The 16421-nt window shown below is 58.5% G+C and overlaps 1 protein-coding gene across 2 annotated transcripts in view; it reads left to right on the forward strand.

Annotated features, from left to right (window-relative positions):
- The window catches only part of INSRR (insulin receptor related receptor), a 42564-nt gene that overhangs the window by 13983 nt on the left and 12160 nt on the right, over positions 1-16421 (forward strand). For both annotated transcript variants that reach the window (XM_042843273.2, XM_024099878.3), the window contains exons 3-13: positions 6053-6365; positions 7481-7623; positions 8290-8434; positions 9182-9396; positions 11037-11163; positions 11767-12005; positions 12426-12593; positions 13161-13356; positions 14337-14378; positions 14569-14864; positions 15399-15535. In XM_042843273.2, coding sequence (XP_042699207.2) covers positions 6053-6365; positions 7481-7623; positions 8290-8434; positions 9182-9396; positions 11037-11163; positions 11767-12005; positions 12426-12593; positions 13161-13356; positions 14337-14378; positions 14569-14864; positions 15399-15535 — 2021 coding nt within the window. The remainder of the gene's footprint in view (positions 1-6052; positions 6366-7480; positions 7624-8289; positions 8435-9181; positions 9397-11036; positions 11164-11766; positions 12006-12425; positions 12594-13160; positions 13357-14336; positions 14379-14568; positions 14865-15398; positions 15536-16421) is intronic.

The raw sequence follows: 16421 nt of genomic DNA on the forward strand, positions 1-16421 counted from the left end.
CCTGGGAAAGAGGGACTAGTGGGCGGAGTGCAAGTGAGGTGGTCAAAGTGTCGTGTTCATGAAGTCGATAACATGACGCTGCAATTTGCCACATGGATGTAAACTCTTCAGGGCCAAGACTGTGACTCTGATTCGCCTTTTCGCGCCAGGCCAGAAGGGGCCACTGTGCTCGAACCTCCTGCATAACGCAGGCCAGAGAACTTCCCCAAAATAATACCGAGGGCAGATCTTTTAGAATAACATCCAATCTTGATTTAAAATGGCCAGTGATGGGGAATCCACCAAGCCCCGTGGCAAACGGCCCTCTGGCATTGAAAAGGGGCCTCGGTGTAAGAATCAGGCCCCATGTCTTCAAATCCTTTTGTCCTGCACCTAGCGCAATGAGGCCCTGATCCTGATTGGGGCCTCTGGGCATTACAGTGATCGAAATGTTCATTAAGTAGTTAAACATACGAATGCAATATTATTACAGGATAATAATAAATGCTAAAATATGGGACATAAAATAGTGCTTGATATAGATGGATATAGGGTGAAACTCTGCCTCTAGAGACGTCATTGGCAGGTCTGCTATTGACTCTATCGGGGCCAGGATTTCATTCATGGTATAGGAGAGAAACTGAGCTTGTCTACACACAGCAGCTGTGCTGTTTTCACTACAGCGGTGTAGTAGAAGTACCCCTGGGGCCATGTCCACACTACAGACCCTGTGCCCCTAGGGTAGAGTCAGCATTCGCTAACAGAATGGGTTTTTCTGCTGGTGTAGGAACATCACCTCCCCAGACAGTGTTAGCTACGCCAACCACAATGCTCATCTGTCTGCAAAGCTGCATTTCGGCAGAGCCACATCACTGGGGTGGGCATGGTTTTTCACACCCCTGACCGGTGTAAATTGTAAGTGTAGACCTGGCCGTAGTGTGGATTGTCCAGGGATGAAGGTGCTTACATGTAGTTTATGCCCAGTGATTTCCTGTTGAGGAAGGGAAATAAGCTACCCCACTCACCTTTATCCTGGTCTAACTGGGTTCATTCTAAGGATTGTGCTGGTATAACTATATCAGTAAAGAATCACACCCCTCACTGACACAGGACAAAATCTGCGTGTAGAGGGTGAGGGTGTGGTGCAGCCTCAAGATTTTATTTGCAAGGATTCGGTATAGCCATTGAGTGGCAAAGTCAGACGTTGGCTGTGCCTGTCATCCCAGGAGCACTCAATGAAATTAGAAGGCAAGAGCTGTAAAACCGATCCCAGGAAATGCTATACAAAGCGTAATTAGCCTGTGGAACTCATTGCTACTAGATGTTATCAAGGCTGAGAGCTTAGCAGGATTCAGAAAAGGGATTGGACATTTGCACTTGGTTAATGGATGTTTTCATGGTTACACGAGAGAGGATAAAAATGCACGAGGGATGTAAACCGTCATGTTAGCCAATTGCTAATTGAGAGGATTAAGAAGAAAAATTCACATGTGAACAAGTTATACCTCTGTTGTCCATTAGCGGGTTTCTTGGACCTTCAAGCATTTGGTGCTGGCCACCATGAAAGACAGGATACTGGGTTAGATGGACCCTAGTCTTAAAATCTAGGAATTGCTAGACCACTATGAGAATCTAGTTTGACTTCTGCATAACATAGGCCATAGACCTTCACCAAGTGATTCCTACATGAACGAGCCTCTTTGCACATCCTGCACTGACCACACCTTCATGCGTTCTGTTGACGTGACACCTCATAGAGGACATTTATTTTTAGAAAACGGTTAGTTTGTTTATTTAAATTTCACTGGCACTATTGTTGATAATCCTTCCAGCATGTGTCGTTTGCTGGCCACCTGAGGTGACAGGTGGCAGGATCGTAGGGAACAAATAAATAAGTCACTGAGAGAAGTAGGGAAGCTGGCTTGCCAGCGTTTAGTGGACTAGCTTTGGTGAGCAACTCACAGAAGTGCCCTGCTCTGACACAGTTTGCAGAAACAGAGAGGGAAACGTATTAACTTTCAGTTTCAAATGACTTTGTTTTTAGATCAAGGGGCAAAACCAATAGCAAGAAAGAACAAAAGTAAAGTCTCTCTGGGGAGAGCACAGTGTGTGTGTGTGCCTCATCGGGTAACAAGCTGCAGCCACTGCCCGAACAGAATAGCTGCCGCGTAGAAATTTTAAAGGGGCGGTACACAGAAAACAAAAAGCATCACAATTTTGTAGCTGCACTGTATACCGTAAACACCTATTTCCAGGTGGTGTAACCTGCCCGTAATCTCTCTACCATCTACCTTGCTCCTAACCCACCTCTCCCCTCTCTGGCCCCTTCCATTTGAATGAACCGTCAGCATTTAATGACCTGGGCTGGGCCTAGAGGTGAGATTTTTTCCCTTTCTCCTTGCTAAGCTGCCCCCTCTCCTCCATTGAAGTGTTAAACTAGACAGGGACTCACGTCACAGAATTTGGGCCTGGACTTGGAACAATCCAAAATTTGAATCCAGGATTTGGGTTTTGGCACATTATAAATGGGTGTGCGTGGGGTGGGGGAGTGAATCATTGGCAAAATGTGGATCCAGATTCAATTCTGGATCCAGGTTCTGAGGTTGAACGCCTGTCGAAGATCTGATTGGGGTTTGAGTTACACGAGGATTCAGTTTTCCCCTGGAGCCTAAGGGAGATGAAAGTCAATGGGCATTAGAAACCTAAGGGACTTAGGTGCCTGTGAAAAACATCCCAACCTGTAATGCCCTAGCAGGTCCGGTTTAACCAGCTGGCTTGAGTCAGACAGAGCAGGGACGGTGTCTGCTCTGATCCTTTTCTTGGGGGCTGCCTACACTGGAGGTCTCTGTTCCGGGGTAGCTCTGCTGGTGTAGACTTGAGATCCCCTGTCCTGGTGTTGCTGCTGTAGCGTGTCCCGCTCTGAAACCCGGTAGACAGACCCCGAGACTTCCCGTGAAATCCGTGGAGGGGGCCGTCGGATGGCTGCTGCGCACTAGCAGACAGAGCGGCGCGTCTCCACGCAGCTGGGGCGCTTCTTGACGGGCACACAATGGGGAGTAATAGGATCTGCTTTGTATCATCCTGTTGAGAAGAGGCCAGCTCCCAGCTGCCGTGTTTTCCCAGCGGTAGGGTAAATATGGGACCCACCCGGGCTCGTTTGCTGTAAACAGGAGGCCTCGTAATGAAATATACACTGTAAACACAGATCCTTATCGGCAATGTAACCTCCTGCGGCGGCTGCAGCGCGGGGACAGGGCTGCACCTCCGGCTGCCCCGTTCCCACCGCAGGTCTTGCCAGGGAACTGCAGGGCTCAGCTCGGTGGAGGGATTGCTGTACCGGCTTGGAGTGATCAGTTTATCCGTCCGTTCGTCCATCCGTCCATCCCCCCACATACCCATCCATCTATTTCTCGCTCCCTTCCACCCATCCTCATACACACCCCTCCATCCATTCTCATATGAACCCCTTCATCCATTCATCCCTCCCCACACCCATCCATCCATCCCCACACGCACCATCCATCTATTTCTCTCTCTCTCCCTTCCTTCCTTTCCATATGCACCCTTCCATCTATCCTCATACACACCCCTCCATCCATCCATTCCCCCCACCCCTCCATCCATCCTCATATGAACCCCTTCATCCATTCATCCCCATACACACCCCTCCATCCGTCCATCCCCCCACATACCCATTCATCTATTCCTCTCTCTCTCCCTTCCTTCCTTTCCATATGCACCCTTCCACTCATCCCCATACACACCCCTCCATCTGTCCATCCTCATATGAACCCCTTCATCCATTCATCCCTCCTCACACCCATCCATCCATCCATCCATCCATCCCCCCACATACCCTTCCATCTATTCCTCTCTCTCTCTCTCTCTCTCTCTCTCCCTTCCTTCCTTTCCATATGCACCCTTCCACCCATCCCCATACACACCCCTCCACTCATCCATTCTCCCCACCCCACCCCTCCGTCCATCCATCCATCCTCATATGAACCCCTTCTTCCATCCATTCCTGCCACCCCTCCATCCATCCCCACACGCCCCATCCATCCATCCATCCATCCATCCATCCATCCCCCTCTCTCTCCTTCCTGTTCTACCTATATGCACCCCTCCATCCATCCCCATACAGACCCCTCCATTTATCCATTCCCACCACCCCTCCATTCATTCATTCCCCCCACACAAACCCATCCATCCCTCCCTTTGTCTCTTCCTTCCCATATACATCCCTCCATCCATCCCCCCCACACCTCTCCATTCATCCATCCCCAGACACACCTCTTTATCCATCACCCATGCACCTGCCCCCTCCAACCCCATCACTCAAGTGGCTGCTGCTTTAAAAATGGAGTCCCCCGTGATACCTTTGGCCAACCACACCCTGTAGCCATCCTTCCTTGTCCCCAGGCCGGGAAGCTCGAGGGTTTCATCCAAACCCAGCGACGTCCTGTCTTAGCGGCACAAGCGTGATGGCGTCATGGCTTGAGCCAGGCGTGACCAGCCCTGTTTCCCAGATGGGGGAGACTGAGGTGGGGAGAGGGCTAAATGACTTGCCCAGGACCTACTCAGAGGGAGAGCAGAGACTAGAACCCAGGCCCCACCTGGCACCAGCATGAGAGCTCTGCGCCTCTGCGGGGTTTGAACCCACATGCATCTAGCAGCTCCAGCACGTGACCTCCCTAAGGGATGCAGCGTTCCAATGGCGACCTACACCTACCTGTCCATAGCAGCAAAGTCTCCCTCCCTCTATCTCTTTCCCTTTTCCTAGCCCTCCCGGAAAAGTTGGCCACTGGTGGAAGTTCTTCCCTTGGAAACAGAACTTTAGAGCTCACACGGCGCCTTTCATGAAAGGCAAAGGCCCTTGGTCGATAGGCTCTTTGCCTCAGTTTCCCTATGTGATTTGCCTGTGGAGTTGGTGGCTAGGGCAGGCTGAAAATTTTGCATCAAAACTTTTTCAGTGAAAAATTGGGCTTTCAACTACAGTTTTGTGTTGTCTGCTTCTGGTGGAAAATTTTAAATTTTCATTAACCAACCAAACACACAAAACCAGACATTTCCATGGGAAATCGAAATATTTCGGCCAAGAATGAAATATTTTGGCTGAAAATCTAAATATTTTGCTGCTGGGGCACCTTATGGGAGTTGTAGTTTGGGTGCTTTGAGCCCCCATTCTCCTCTATGGGCTGGGCTCCCCAGTTAGAATTCATCTCCCATGATGCACTGCAGCCATGCTGCTACCATGATGCTACCTTGCCTCATCAAAAGGGAGCATCATGGGAGATGTAGTCTGACCAGGAAGCCTGGGCTAGAGAGGGAAGTGGGAGCTACTGCCCTGCCAGCCGTCCTTAGGGAGCAGCCATATAGCGAGATGAATTTGTCCCCACGGAATGGATGCTGTGGGGCACCCAGTGGAAGGGAACCGGGGTGGGGGTGAGGACTGGATTGAGACATGCCATGGCCCCGCCCTGCGGTTTGGAGTGATGGTTTTTGTCCCCTTCCATATAGCAGGAGGGAGTGGTAGGGGAATCCCCTTCTGTACCAGGGCCCCCCACTACTGACCCCAGCAGCTAGGTGAGAATGAGGGGGGGGGTGGGCCAGGCCTACTGCACTCCTCCTCTCCTGCCCCACACACAGCCCCTTGCTGAGGTGGGTTTGGCAGGGCCCATCAGAACAGAGGGGCTTGGAGCTAGGGCTCAATTGAAAGGAAAGGGGCAGCTCCACCCCTCCCAGAGTTACTGGCTCAGGCTCTCTGCAGACTCAGGCAAGCATCTCAGTGTCGGTTGCACTCGAGGCAGCATAGCCAGGCCAGCATCACTGCATTGGTTACACACCTTACACGCCGGTCCCATTTTTGAGCTGTCCTCGAAAGCACGGGCGCTATAAATTTGTTGTCAGTGGAGGCTGAGGTTGGGATGCAATCTCGCGGCTCCAGGGGCTGGGTACAGACCCAGAGAGCCGAGACCTTGATCCGGCTCTCGTGGGGAGGAGAGGCGGGGGGGGGGGGGGGGGAAGAAGAATGGACTAACCTCTAGTCGATTTCTCTGTCTCTTGACCCCAGTGTGTCCCTGTGGAGACGGAATCGCCTGCACCGCCACCGGGGAATGCTGCCACCCGGAGTGCCTGGGAGGCTGCAGCCGGCCGTGGGACAGCAGGGCCTGCGTGGCCTGCCGCCACTTCCACTTCAACGGGCATTGCCTGACCTCCTGCCCGGCCCGCACCTACCGGTACGAGGGCTGGCGCTGCGTGACGGCTGAGTACTGCGCCAGCCTCCGCAAGGTGTCCGAGAACCCCCGGGAGGCCTCTGAGTTCGTCATCCACCATGAGGGGTGCCTGTCCGAGTGCCCCTCGGGGTACACGCGCAATGACAGCAGGTGAGCGGCTCTCCTGGGGGCTGAGGCCCCTGCAGCCCTGCATCCTGCCAGCCCCCACAGTGACTCCCCACCCCCCGCACTGACTCCCCTGCATCCCATCTGCCCCCGCAGTGACCCCCTCACATCCTGCTTGCCCCCGCACCCGCAGTGACCCCCCCCAGACCCCGCAGTGACTCCCCCTGCATCCCGTCTGTCCCTGCAGCCCTGCATCCTGCCAGCCCCCACAGTGACTCCCCACCCCCCGCACTGACTCCCCTGCATCCCATCTGCCCCCGCAGTGACCCCCTCACATCCTGCTTGCCCCCGCACCCGCAGTGACCCCCCCCAGACCCCGTAGTGACTCCCCCTGCATCCCGTCTGTCCCCGCAGCCCTGCATCCTGCCAGCCCCCACAGTGACTCCCCTGCATCCCATCTGCCCCCGCAGTGACCCCCTCACATCCTGCTTGCCCCCGCACCCACAGTGACCCCCCCCATGCCCCACAGTGACTCCCCCTGCATCCCGTCTGTCCCCGCAGCCCTGCATCCTGCCAGCCCCCACAGTGACTCCCCACCCCCCGCACTGACTCCCCTGCATCCCATCTGCCCCCGCAGTAACCCCCTCACATCCTGCTTGCCCCCGCACCCGCAGTGACCCCCCCCCATGCCCCACAGTGACTCCCCCTGCATCCCGTCTGTCCCCACAGCCCTGCATCCTGCCTGCCCCCGGAGTGACCCCCCTGCATCCCATCCGCATCCGCAGTGACCCCCATCCTCCCCAGTGACCCCCCTGCATCCTGCGTGCCCATGCAGTGATCCCCTTGAATCCCGCCTGCCCCCGCACCCACAGTGACCCCCATCCCCTGCAGTGACCCCTGAATCCCGCCTGCCCCCACAGTGACCCCTCATCCCCCGCAGTGACCCCCTCGCATCCCACCTGCCCCGTAGCAATCCCCTACCCCTGCAGTGATTCCCCGCATCCCGCCTGCCCCCGCAATAGCCTTCCTATCCCCTGCAGTGACCCCCTATCCCTGCAGTGATCCCCCTATCCGCCGCAGGGGGTGTATCCCAGGCAATGGGGCACTAACAAATCTGCCCCTGTCTCTCTCCCCCTCCTGCTCCTTCCTTTCCTCCCCAGCATCTTCTGCCACAAGTGCGAGGGGCTGTGCCCCAAGGAGTGCAAGGTGGGCACCAAGACCATCGACTCGACCCGCGCGGCGCAGGAGCTGGCCGGCTGCACCTACGTCGAGGGCAACCTGATCGTTAACATCCGCAGGGGCTGTGAGTGTTCCCCTCTGCCCCATGCCAGATGGGCCAGCCCCCACGCAAACACCCCCACCCGCCTCGGACCTCCTTCCCCATCCCCCACCTGTTGACACACAGCCGTGAGAACCACCAGCCGGGTTTCCCAACCTATCCCGCCATTCAATATCCGACCCCCACCGCATCTCCAGCTGTGGGGTAGCTGGGTGGCTTGGGGGTGATTGGGCAGGCTCTGGGGGACCTGTCCCCTGCAGGTCCCCTTTAGATCCGGCCTACAACCACCAGCTGATGCCCGTGGGCAGCGGGTGATGTGAGTTTGCTGGGTCCCGCCGAGGGGCCCAGGGGCAGGTGCTGGGTCGCTGATGGAACTGGGAATAGAACCCAGGGTGTTCGACGCACCGGCCCGTGCTCTCTCCTTTGCAGTCCTACGAACGGACCAGACCTGGTCATGGGGCTGGCAGTCACTGGTTTGTGAATTGCCCTCCACGGCCCGAGTGCAGGGCTGGTCTCAGGGTGGCTGACGCACCCCGAGGGGCTTAGATGTCTGTGTTAGACACCCAGGTTTGTGTGCATGTCCTGTTCAGCTCCCTCTCCCCCTAGCCTCTCCACCTGGCGTTTGACGTGGGGAATCTCCGTGGGCGGCCGCCCGTTCCTTAGGGGCTCTTTCTCCCTTCCTGCTTCCAGATAACCTGGTCTCGGAGCTGCAGAACAGTCTGGGACTCATTGAGACCATCACGGGCTTCCTGAAGATCAAGCACTCCTTTGCCCTCGTCTCCTTGTCCTTCTTCAAGAACCTCAAGCTCATCCGGGGGGACTCCATGGTGGACGGGTGAGAAGCTTGGGAAATGGGGGCTCTAGCTAGGGGGTAGCCACTGCTCCCACCTCGACCCCTTCAGCCACTCTCCTTACCACGTGTTAGCACATGGCGGATTCCCGGTCCATCTGGGCTTCCTGTGCCTCCCACATCCGGTGGCCTCCATCCCACCACTGGCATCAGTCCCGCTGCATCTCCAGCTATGGGGTAGAGGCCCCTTCCTCTTGCATAGCAGAGGGCAGGACATGTAGTGTTAGGGGAGCAGCTAAGGACCCTTGCCCTGGGCACTAGGAGATCCCTTGCTTGGAAAACATGGCTTGCATTGTATAGCATGGAGAGATGAGAGAGAAAGGTCTGTCTGTGTGCGTGCACCCGTGTATGTGTGAGAGACCTCGGCAAACACGTGTGTGGCTTCGTGTCATGTGTTCATGTGCTTCTATGCTAGGAGACCTCCACGTGTGTGTGTGTGCACGGATGCATGTTTGTGTGAGCGTGTGTGTGTCTGGTTTAGGGGTGCTGTGTGTGTATGTGTGTATGGGAGTGGGTGCCATCTGTCTGTGGGTCCGTGCGCTTCTGTGTGCTGTGAGTGCACCTCGGGGGGGGGAGAGGGGCGTGTGCATGTGTGCATCTGTCTTGTGGGTGTGAGAGAGAGGTGTGTGTTTGGGCGTGCGTGCACACTTCTGGGTGTGTGCGAGCGAATCCCCTTGTTTGAGGTGTCAATCCCGGCCCTGTGGTTCCAGCCGCCTCTCCCTTCGCCCTCAGGAATTACACCCTCTACGTCCTGGACAACCAGAACCTGCAGCAGCTCTGGGACTGGAGCCACCACATGCTCTCCATCCCCGTGGGGAAGGTGTACTTCGCGTTCAACCCCAAGCTGTGCCTGTCCGAGATCTACCGCATGGAGGAGGTGACGGGCACCAAGGGCCGGCAGAACAAAGCCGAGATCAATCCTCGCACCAACGGGGACAGAGCCTCCTGTGAGTCCCGAGTGCCCGGCTGGGACCTTGTCACACCCCTGCCGCCCTGGGAGCGGGGAGGGAGCGAGGAAGCCCAACAGCATTCGCTGGGGTGGCTGCTGAGAGCCCCATGCTGCCATCTGGGGGGCCTGGAGCCACCAGGCAGCGAGGTACCTCCAGCCCCCGGCCGTTGCACAGAGAGACTTTAAGGGATGGGCTCAGAGAAGAGCCACCCCGTCCCCTTCAGTAAACCCTAATCGGGGGCTTCTGGGGGCGATTGGGTGGATGCCTCTCTTAGAACCAGACCAGCACACCCATGGGTGACACGAGTTGGGTGGGTCTCAGTGAACCCCCCCCCGCCCCTCTCTCTTTGGCAATCTCAGCAGAGAGGCCTCTGCAGGTCCCCACCCCTCTGGGCACCCCCACCTCTGAGTCCCCCGAGCATTCTCCGGGAGTGATCAGCCCAGCCTCGATCCACTGGATGCTCCCAGCCCCTCTGCTCCCAAAGGCACTGTACACACCAACTTCCCCGTTATGCCTCTGACCACAGCTCTGCTTAACCCTCAGCACTTAGCCTTGTTTCGAGTACAAACAAGAAGTTGATTTAACAAAGGACCGTGAATCAAGGGGTAGCAAGTTGCACTGCTGGGAACAAAGGGTTACGTGGCAAACGAAACCATAACATGCGTTCTAGAGCCCAGTCTTCATTAACAGCCTGGTCCCAGGGCGTAGCTCGCCCCATAGCCTTTCCAGCGTCTCCCAGCTAGGGCCGGCACAGTCAGTGGGAGCCTTTCCCGCTGCTGCTCTGGGCTTTGGGGCAGACTCCAGTGGGGGCTGCAATCACCCCTGTAAGAGGGCAGCACCAAATTGTTAGAAAACGCCCTGAGCCTCACACCCCATAGCCTCTCCCCAGCGCTCCCCAGACTCCACACAGCACAGCCCCCCTCCCAGTGCTCTCCCCTCAGGCCAGTTCCCCCCAGCACCCCGAGCTTCCCTCAGGCCCGTTCCCCCCAGCCCTCCCCAGCTCCCCTCAGGCCTTGTTCCCCCCCAACTCTCCTCCGGACTTGTTCCCCACCTCAGCTCGCCTCAGGCCCTGTTCCCCCCAGCCTCCTCCCCAGCTCCCCTCAGGCCCCGTTCCCCACACATCCCCCAGCCCCCCTCCCAGAGCTCTCCCCTCAGGCCCCTGCCCCCCAACCCCCCCCAGCTTCCCCCAGGCCCTGTTCCCCACACATCCCCCAGCTCCCCTCCCAGAGCTCTCCCCTCAGGCCCCTGCCCCCCAACCCCTCCCAGCTTCCCCCAGGCCCTGTTCCCCACACATCCCCCAGCTCCCCTCAGGCCCCATTCCCCACACATCCCCCAGCCCCCCTCCCAGAGCTCTCCCCTCAGGCCCCTTCCCCCCAGACTCCTCCCAGGCCCCGTTCCCCACACATCAACTAGCTCCCCTCAGGCCTGTTTCCCCCAGCCCCCACCCAGCTCCCCTCAGGCCCGTTCCCCCCAGGCCCCGTTCCTCACACATCCCCCTGTTCCCCTCAGATGCTGTCCCCCCCCCAAACTCCCCTCAGGCCCCATTCCCTGCAGTCCCCCTCAGTGACCTGCAGCCCCCCCAGCTTTTTTGAGGCCCTATTCCACGCAGCCTCCCATGCTCTCTGCTTCCATCGCAGGCAAGACCCAGACTCTGCGCTTCGTTTCCAACATCACCGAGTCCGACCGCATCTTCCTGAAGTGGGAGCGCTACCGGCCCCCTGAGTACCGTGATCTGCTCAGCTTCATCGTCTACTACAAGGAATCGTAAGTGTCCCCCTCCCGCCCCACCGCCAGCTCCTGGCCGTGCTGCACCCACTTCGCACGTGCCACGCCGCTCCCTCATGTGGCTGGAAGCCAAGAGGGTAACAACCTACTACTGCCACCAGCGAGTGACGTGACTCCTTTAGCTCAAGTGCTGCAGCACTGACGGTTCCGGTCCCGCCAAAGGGCCCGGGCCAGGGGCTGATTCACTGGCAAGCTTGGCTCTTCCATGATATCCCTTGGGATTTCGGGGAGGCTGCGAGGGGGTGGACAGGGGCTGCTCACTTAGGACTAAGCTGCAGACCCCCCTTGTGTAGCATTGCTGCGGGGCTGTTAAACAGCTGCCGTGCTCCACCCCAGAGGTGGCTGCATGCATTTCAGTGGCAGGGGAAGTAATTCCTGCAAAGGACCACAATAACCGGTAGCATAAGGAGACAGGGCTCCACTCCACCCAGCTGGTGTGTAACCGCACCCTGAGCCCCTTGGTGCTTCAGGGATGTCCCTAATAATTGGGAAACTCAGTGGGCATGTGGGTGGGAAGAGGGGCTGGGTTCACAGAGGCGGCCTGGGCACTGACCCCCGGGGGTGGCGTATCTTCCGGGCCAGGCCCTTTCAGAACGTGACCGAGTACGTGGGGCAGGATGCCTGCGGGGCCAACAGCTGGAACGTGGTAGATGTGGAGCTGCCGCTGAACAACGACCAGGATCCGGGGGTGGCCCTGCTGAACCTCAAGCCCTGGACCCAGTATGCCATCTTCGTCCGCGCCATCACCCTGACCACGGCCGAGGAGGGGCGCAACTACGGGGCGCAGAGCGAGGTGGTGTACGTCCGCACCATGCCGGCAGGTAGGAGGGTGGCCACAGGGGGGCATTGGAAAGGGCTGCCGCTTAGAAAACATGCAGGGGCTGGTGCATTGAGAGGATAACAGCCTACTACTGCGACCAGCTAACAGAGCTGCTCCTTTAGCTTAACTGGGAGAGGCCTGTGCTTTGGTGCTGATGATCCTGGATTTGAATCCCCCGTGAACAGCCTGAGTAGGTTCCTCTGCCCGGGGTGGGGGTGGGGAGATGGGACCCTGCCCAGCAGGATCCAGCCCCCGGGGCACCATGGTGGTTGGGGGAGGTCGGTGCAGGCGGCTCCATAACAGACAAGGGTGCAAAGTGGTGTGTGCGCGGGGGGGATGTGCAGCCGGGAGAGGGAGCAGTGGGCTCCAGCCCTGGATTTCTGGGGCTTAACGTAGCTGTCTCTGCAATGCCGGTGTCCAGCCCCCACAGTGCCCCGGGACGTCCTGTCCATGTCGAACTCCTCCTCCCACATCATTGTGCGCTGGAAGCCGCCCAGCCAGCGCAACGGGAACATCACCTACTACCTGGTGCTGTGGCAGCAGCTGGCCGAGGACCTGGAGCTCTACGTCAATGACTATTGCCACAAAGGTGAGGCCTGAGGCCGGGGAGAGGGGCTACTGCAGAGCCACGGGCGAGAGCAGCGATGGGAGGTGCTTCCGCCAGGCCCTGGAGGTAGATCAGAGACGGGGAGCTCGGTCTCGGGGCTCCACTGGACCCTCGGCTAAGGCTGGTTAGCGCCCCATGGCGATGGAGCTGAAAGGCTGCGATGTGGGCTGTGACAGCACTGGCCTCGTCCCATGACTCAGCCCCGCTGCCAGGTGGCTATGCGGGGCCCATCCATAGTGGGGATGGCAGGATCAGGACCCAGGGCAGAGGGAGGACGAGTGGATTTCAGGAGTCTCCGAGTTTACCCTTTGCGGGAGCAGAGGACAGGCGAGGTGATGGGGATGGAGTCAAAGCATCGCTCAGGGGAAGGGACCTGGACCGGACGTGCCCCCTGGGGCCTTGGCTGCTGTTTCCAATTGGGCTCCCTGGGCCGGAGCCGACACCCCGTGACCCTGCTGGGAGGGCGTCAGCGGCGAGGCAACGAGGGGCTGTGTCTCACCCCCCCTGCTCCTGGCCCCACTCTCTGTCTCTCTCTGCCCACGCCCCCAGGCCTCAAGCTGCCCACCAGCAGCGCGGACACCCGCTTCAACGTGGACGACAGCGGGGGCCCCGAGCTGGAGCAGGACACGGAGGAGCGGTGCTGCCCGTGCCACCGGGACGGCGGGCAGCTGCAGATGGAGGGCGAGGCTGTCTCCTTCCAGAAGAAGTTTGAGAACTTCCTACACAATTCCATCATCATCCCCAGGTACTTGGGTGGGGCTTAGTTGGGGGGAGGGTATTCCAGGGGCGGGGCTTAGTTGGGAGGAGGGTATTCCAGGGGCGGGGCTTAGTTGGGGGGAGGGTATTCCAGGGGCGGGGCTTAGTTGTGGAGGGGATTCCAGAGGGCAGGGCCTAGCTGGGAGGAGAGGGGATTCACTCTCCATCCCTGCAGTGCCGTCTTCATAGCCACCTACCAGAAGGATGGCTCAGCCAGAGGTGGGGGATTCCCTGCCCAGCCTCTCCACTCCATCTCATCTCCAGATGCTGCTGGGTAAAGCTTAGTCAGGTTTCAGGAACAAGGGGGACTGCTGACCCATTGCAGCAGCTCCATCATCATCCACATGGCCCGGGGGCGGGTGGCTTCGTTGGGATGTGGGGGACCACTACCCAATCTTGCCTGGAAAGACAGGGACGGGAAGGGAAGTGTGGGCTGGTGATTAGAGCAGGGGACTTCTGGGATCTACTCCTGTCTCTGGGGGAGGAGTAGTGTCCGGTGGAGCATTCAGGACTCCTGGGTTCTCTCCCTAGCTCTGGAAGGGAGTGCCATCCAGCGGCTGGAGCAGAGGTGCTGGGAGCCAGGACTCTTGCGTTCTATCCTTGCTATAGCCCTGGCACAAACTTGCATTGTGACCTGGGGCCAGTCTTTTTGCCTCTCTGTGTCTCCGTTTCCCATGTGTAAAATGTGGATGATGATGGACAGGACGGGGGCACCTGGGGATGAGGTTTAGCTGAGCTCTGTGCTGACCCTAGCCCAAGGGTGGGGTTTGCAGCGAAATTCCACACCAGGTAAATTTGACCTGTTTGTTAAGAGTAATTTCCCGGCACTCTGATTTTTAGGTCTAGGGTTTTGGGCAGCCAGAGAGAGTTACTCCTTTGCCTCTGGGGTCCCTGCCATTCCTGACTCTGGGGTTCGGCACGGTCCACGATAATCCGCTAACTAGTCCCCTTTCATTTGTGTCTTTTCAGACCCCCTTGGAAGGTGACGTCTGTCAAAAAGAACCCTCAGAGGTAAGTGAGGCTCAGTACACCATTGACACACAGAGGATAGGGTTAAGAACAGCTGTGAAGAGAACCCAGGAGTCCTGACTCCCAGCCCCCTCTGCTCTAACTCACTGGTGCCCACTCCACCCCAGAGCCATGGATAGTCCTGCCTCCCTGCTCTAACCACTAGACATCACTCCCCACTTCTCTCCCGCAGGACTCGGAAAAGGCGCAGAGACATCTTGGCTCTGACCAGCTCTGGCCACCCGCTCTCCAACACCTCCTCTCTGGAGCTCCCAGGGAAACCGCCGTCCCTGAACCTAACAGGCGCTGCCCCCAAAGCTCAAACGGATTTCCGGATCTTTGAGGACAAAGTGGTGCGGGACCGGACGGTCATTTCCCAGCTGCGCCACTTTACCGAGTACCGCATCGACATCCACGCCTGCAACCACGCCGCCCACACCGTGGGCTGCAGTGCGGCCACCTTTGTCTTTGCCCGGACTATGCCTGAGGGTACGTACTGGCCCCGAGGAGGGGGGACATGGGAACCCTCCATCTTGTGCTAGAGGGGGCTAAGACAGAGCAAGGCATGGCCCACTCCCCTCTCTGGACACTTGCTTCAGAGCCAGGCTTCCAGGATACCACCAGCTCAATGAATTTCCTGGTCTCAACCCCGAACCCCTGGGGATCGCAGTTCGGATCCACCAGCCTGATCTCAAGTCTGGCCCAGGGCTGGGGTGGCAGGGGGAGCGGTCGGTCGGATGGCAGGGCGTAGAGCAGCGTGTTTCTGGGCTAGTGCATTTCAGCCTGGCCCAGCCCCTCCGCTCCCCACCTGCTGCGGGCCCCTGCGGGGGTGAACTGGCAGGTCTTTGCTTTTCTCTTCCTCGTTCTGGTGGGTTTGGTGGCGAGGAGGGGGGCCAGGGCTGATGGCCCTGGGGGCCGAGCTGCACTGGGGATCCGCACACGCTGCAGCGCTCAGATCCCCCCACCCCACGCTGCTCCCCGCGCTGAGCGAACCTCTCGGCCTCTCCTGCTTTGCCTCTCTAGTGGAAGCGGATAACATCCCCGGCAACGTCACCTGGGAGCCGGCCAGCAAGAACAGCGTCCTGCTGCGCTGGGAGGAACCCAAGAACCCCAACGGGCTCATCCTCAAATACGAGATCAAGTACAGCCGGGAAAACGAGGTGACGAGACCCGTCCCCCCTGCCCTCCGAGCCCGCTTGGCCCATGGCACCTGCCTGCCCTGCCCCAGGATAGGAGACCCCACCCACACCAGCATTCATGCATGTTCCTGTCTCCGCCACAGTCTGCTGTGGGTGTTGCTCCCATGCAGTCAGATCTGGGGGTCCCCGGTTTGAGCTCTGGGGGTCCCTGGTTTGTGCTCTGGGACTGGCTAAGCTGGCAGCCGGTACCTGGGCTCTGTTCCAGCCCATCCGCTGGCTAGCGGCTGTGTCGCTGGTGTGTGCTGGATGCTCTCAGTAGAGAAGGGCAGTGTGGGGTAGTGGACAAGGCCCTCAGTGGGGGTTCAGGACACCTGGGTTCCATTCAGGGCAACTCCACTTGCCTGGCCCCTCTGTGGTCCAGCAAGGGCTCCCACTTCAGGCTCCCAGCTCCTCAGCCGTGGCCTCTCTCGGCTGGAGACCCACGTCTCTCTCCCTCCTGAGTGGGTCATTTCCAGGCTGCGGAGTCCCTGTGATGTCGCCCGCAAGAGACAGATGGCTGGAGACAGCCTGCTCCACGTGTCTCCTCACGCACAGTACCCGGCGTCCTCGTCGGCTGCCACCTGCCCTTTCTGAGCAAGCGCGTTTACCCGTAAGGGGGAAAGCGTTAGACAGCAAACGTTAACGCCATCAAAGATCCTAGGCACAGGCTAACCAGCTCACCCGAGCTCACCCCCACGCCTCTCCCTTCCTGGGGGGCTGTGGGCCCCCTTCCCGGTGGAGTTACAGACAGGAGTACAGAACCATTTGCCTTTTTAATACAAGGCACTCATTGAATACTTAAACCCTGTGTGGGGCTCAGGACACCTGGGTTCTTTCCTTTCTACCCTTGTGCAAGTCCCTCGCTCTC

The sequence above is a fragment of the Chrysemys picta genome, chromosome 20 (genome assembly GCF_011386835.1).
Source record: "Chrysemys picta bellii isolate R12L10 chromosome 20, ASM1138683v2, whole genome shotgun sequence".
Taxonomy (NCBI): domain Eukaryota; kingdom Metazoa; phylum Chordata; order Testudines; family Emydidae; genus Chrysemys; species Chrysemys picta.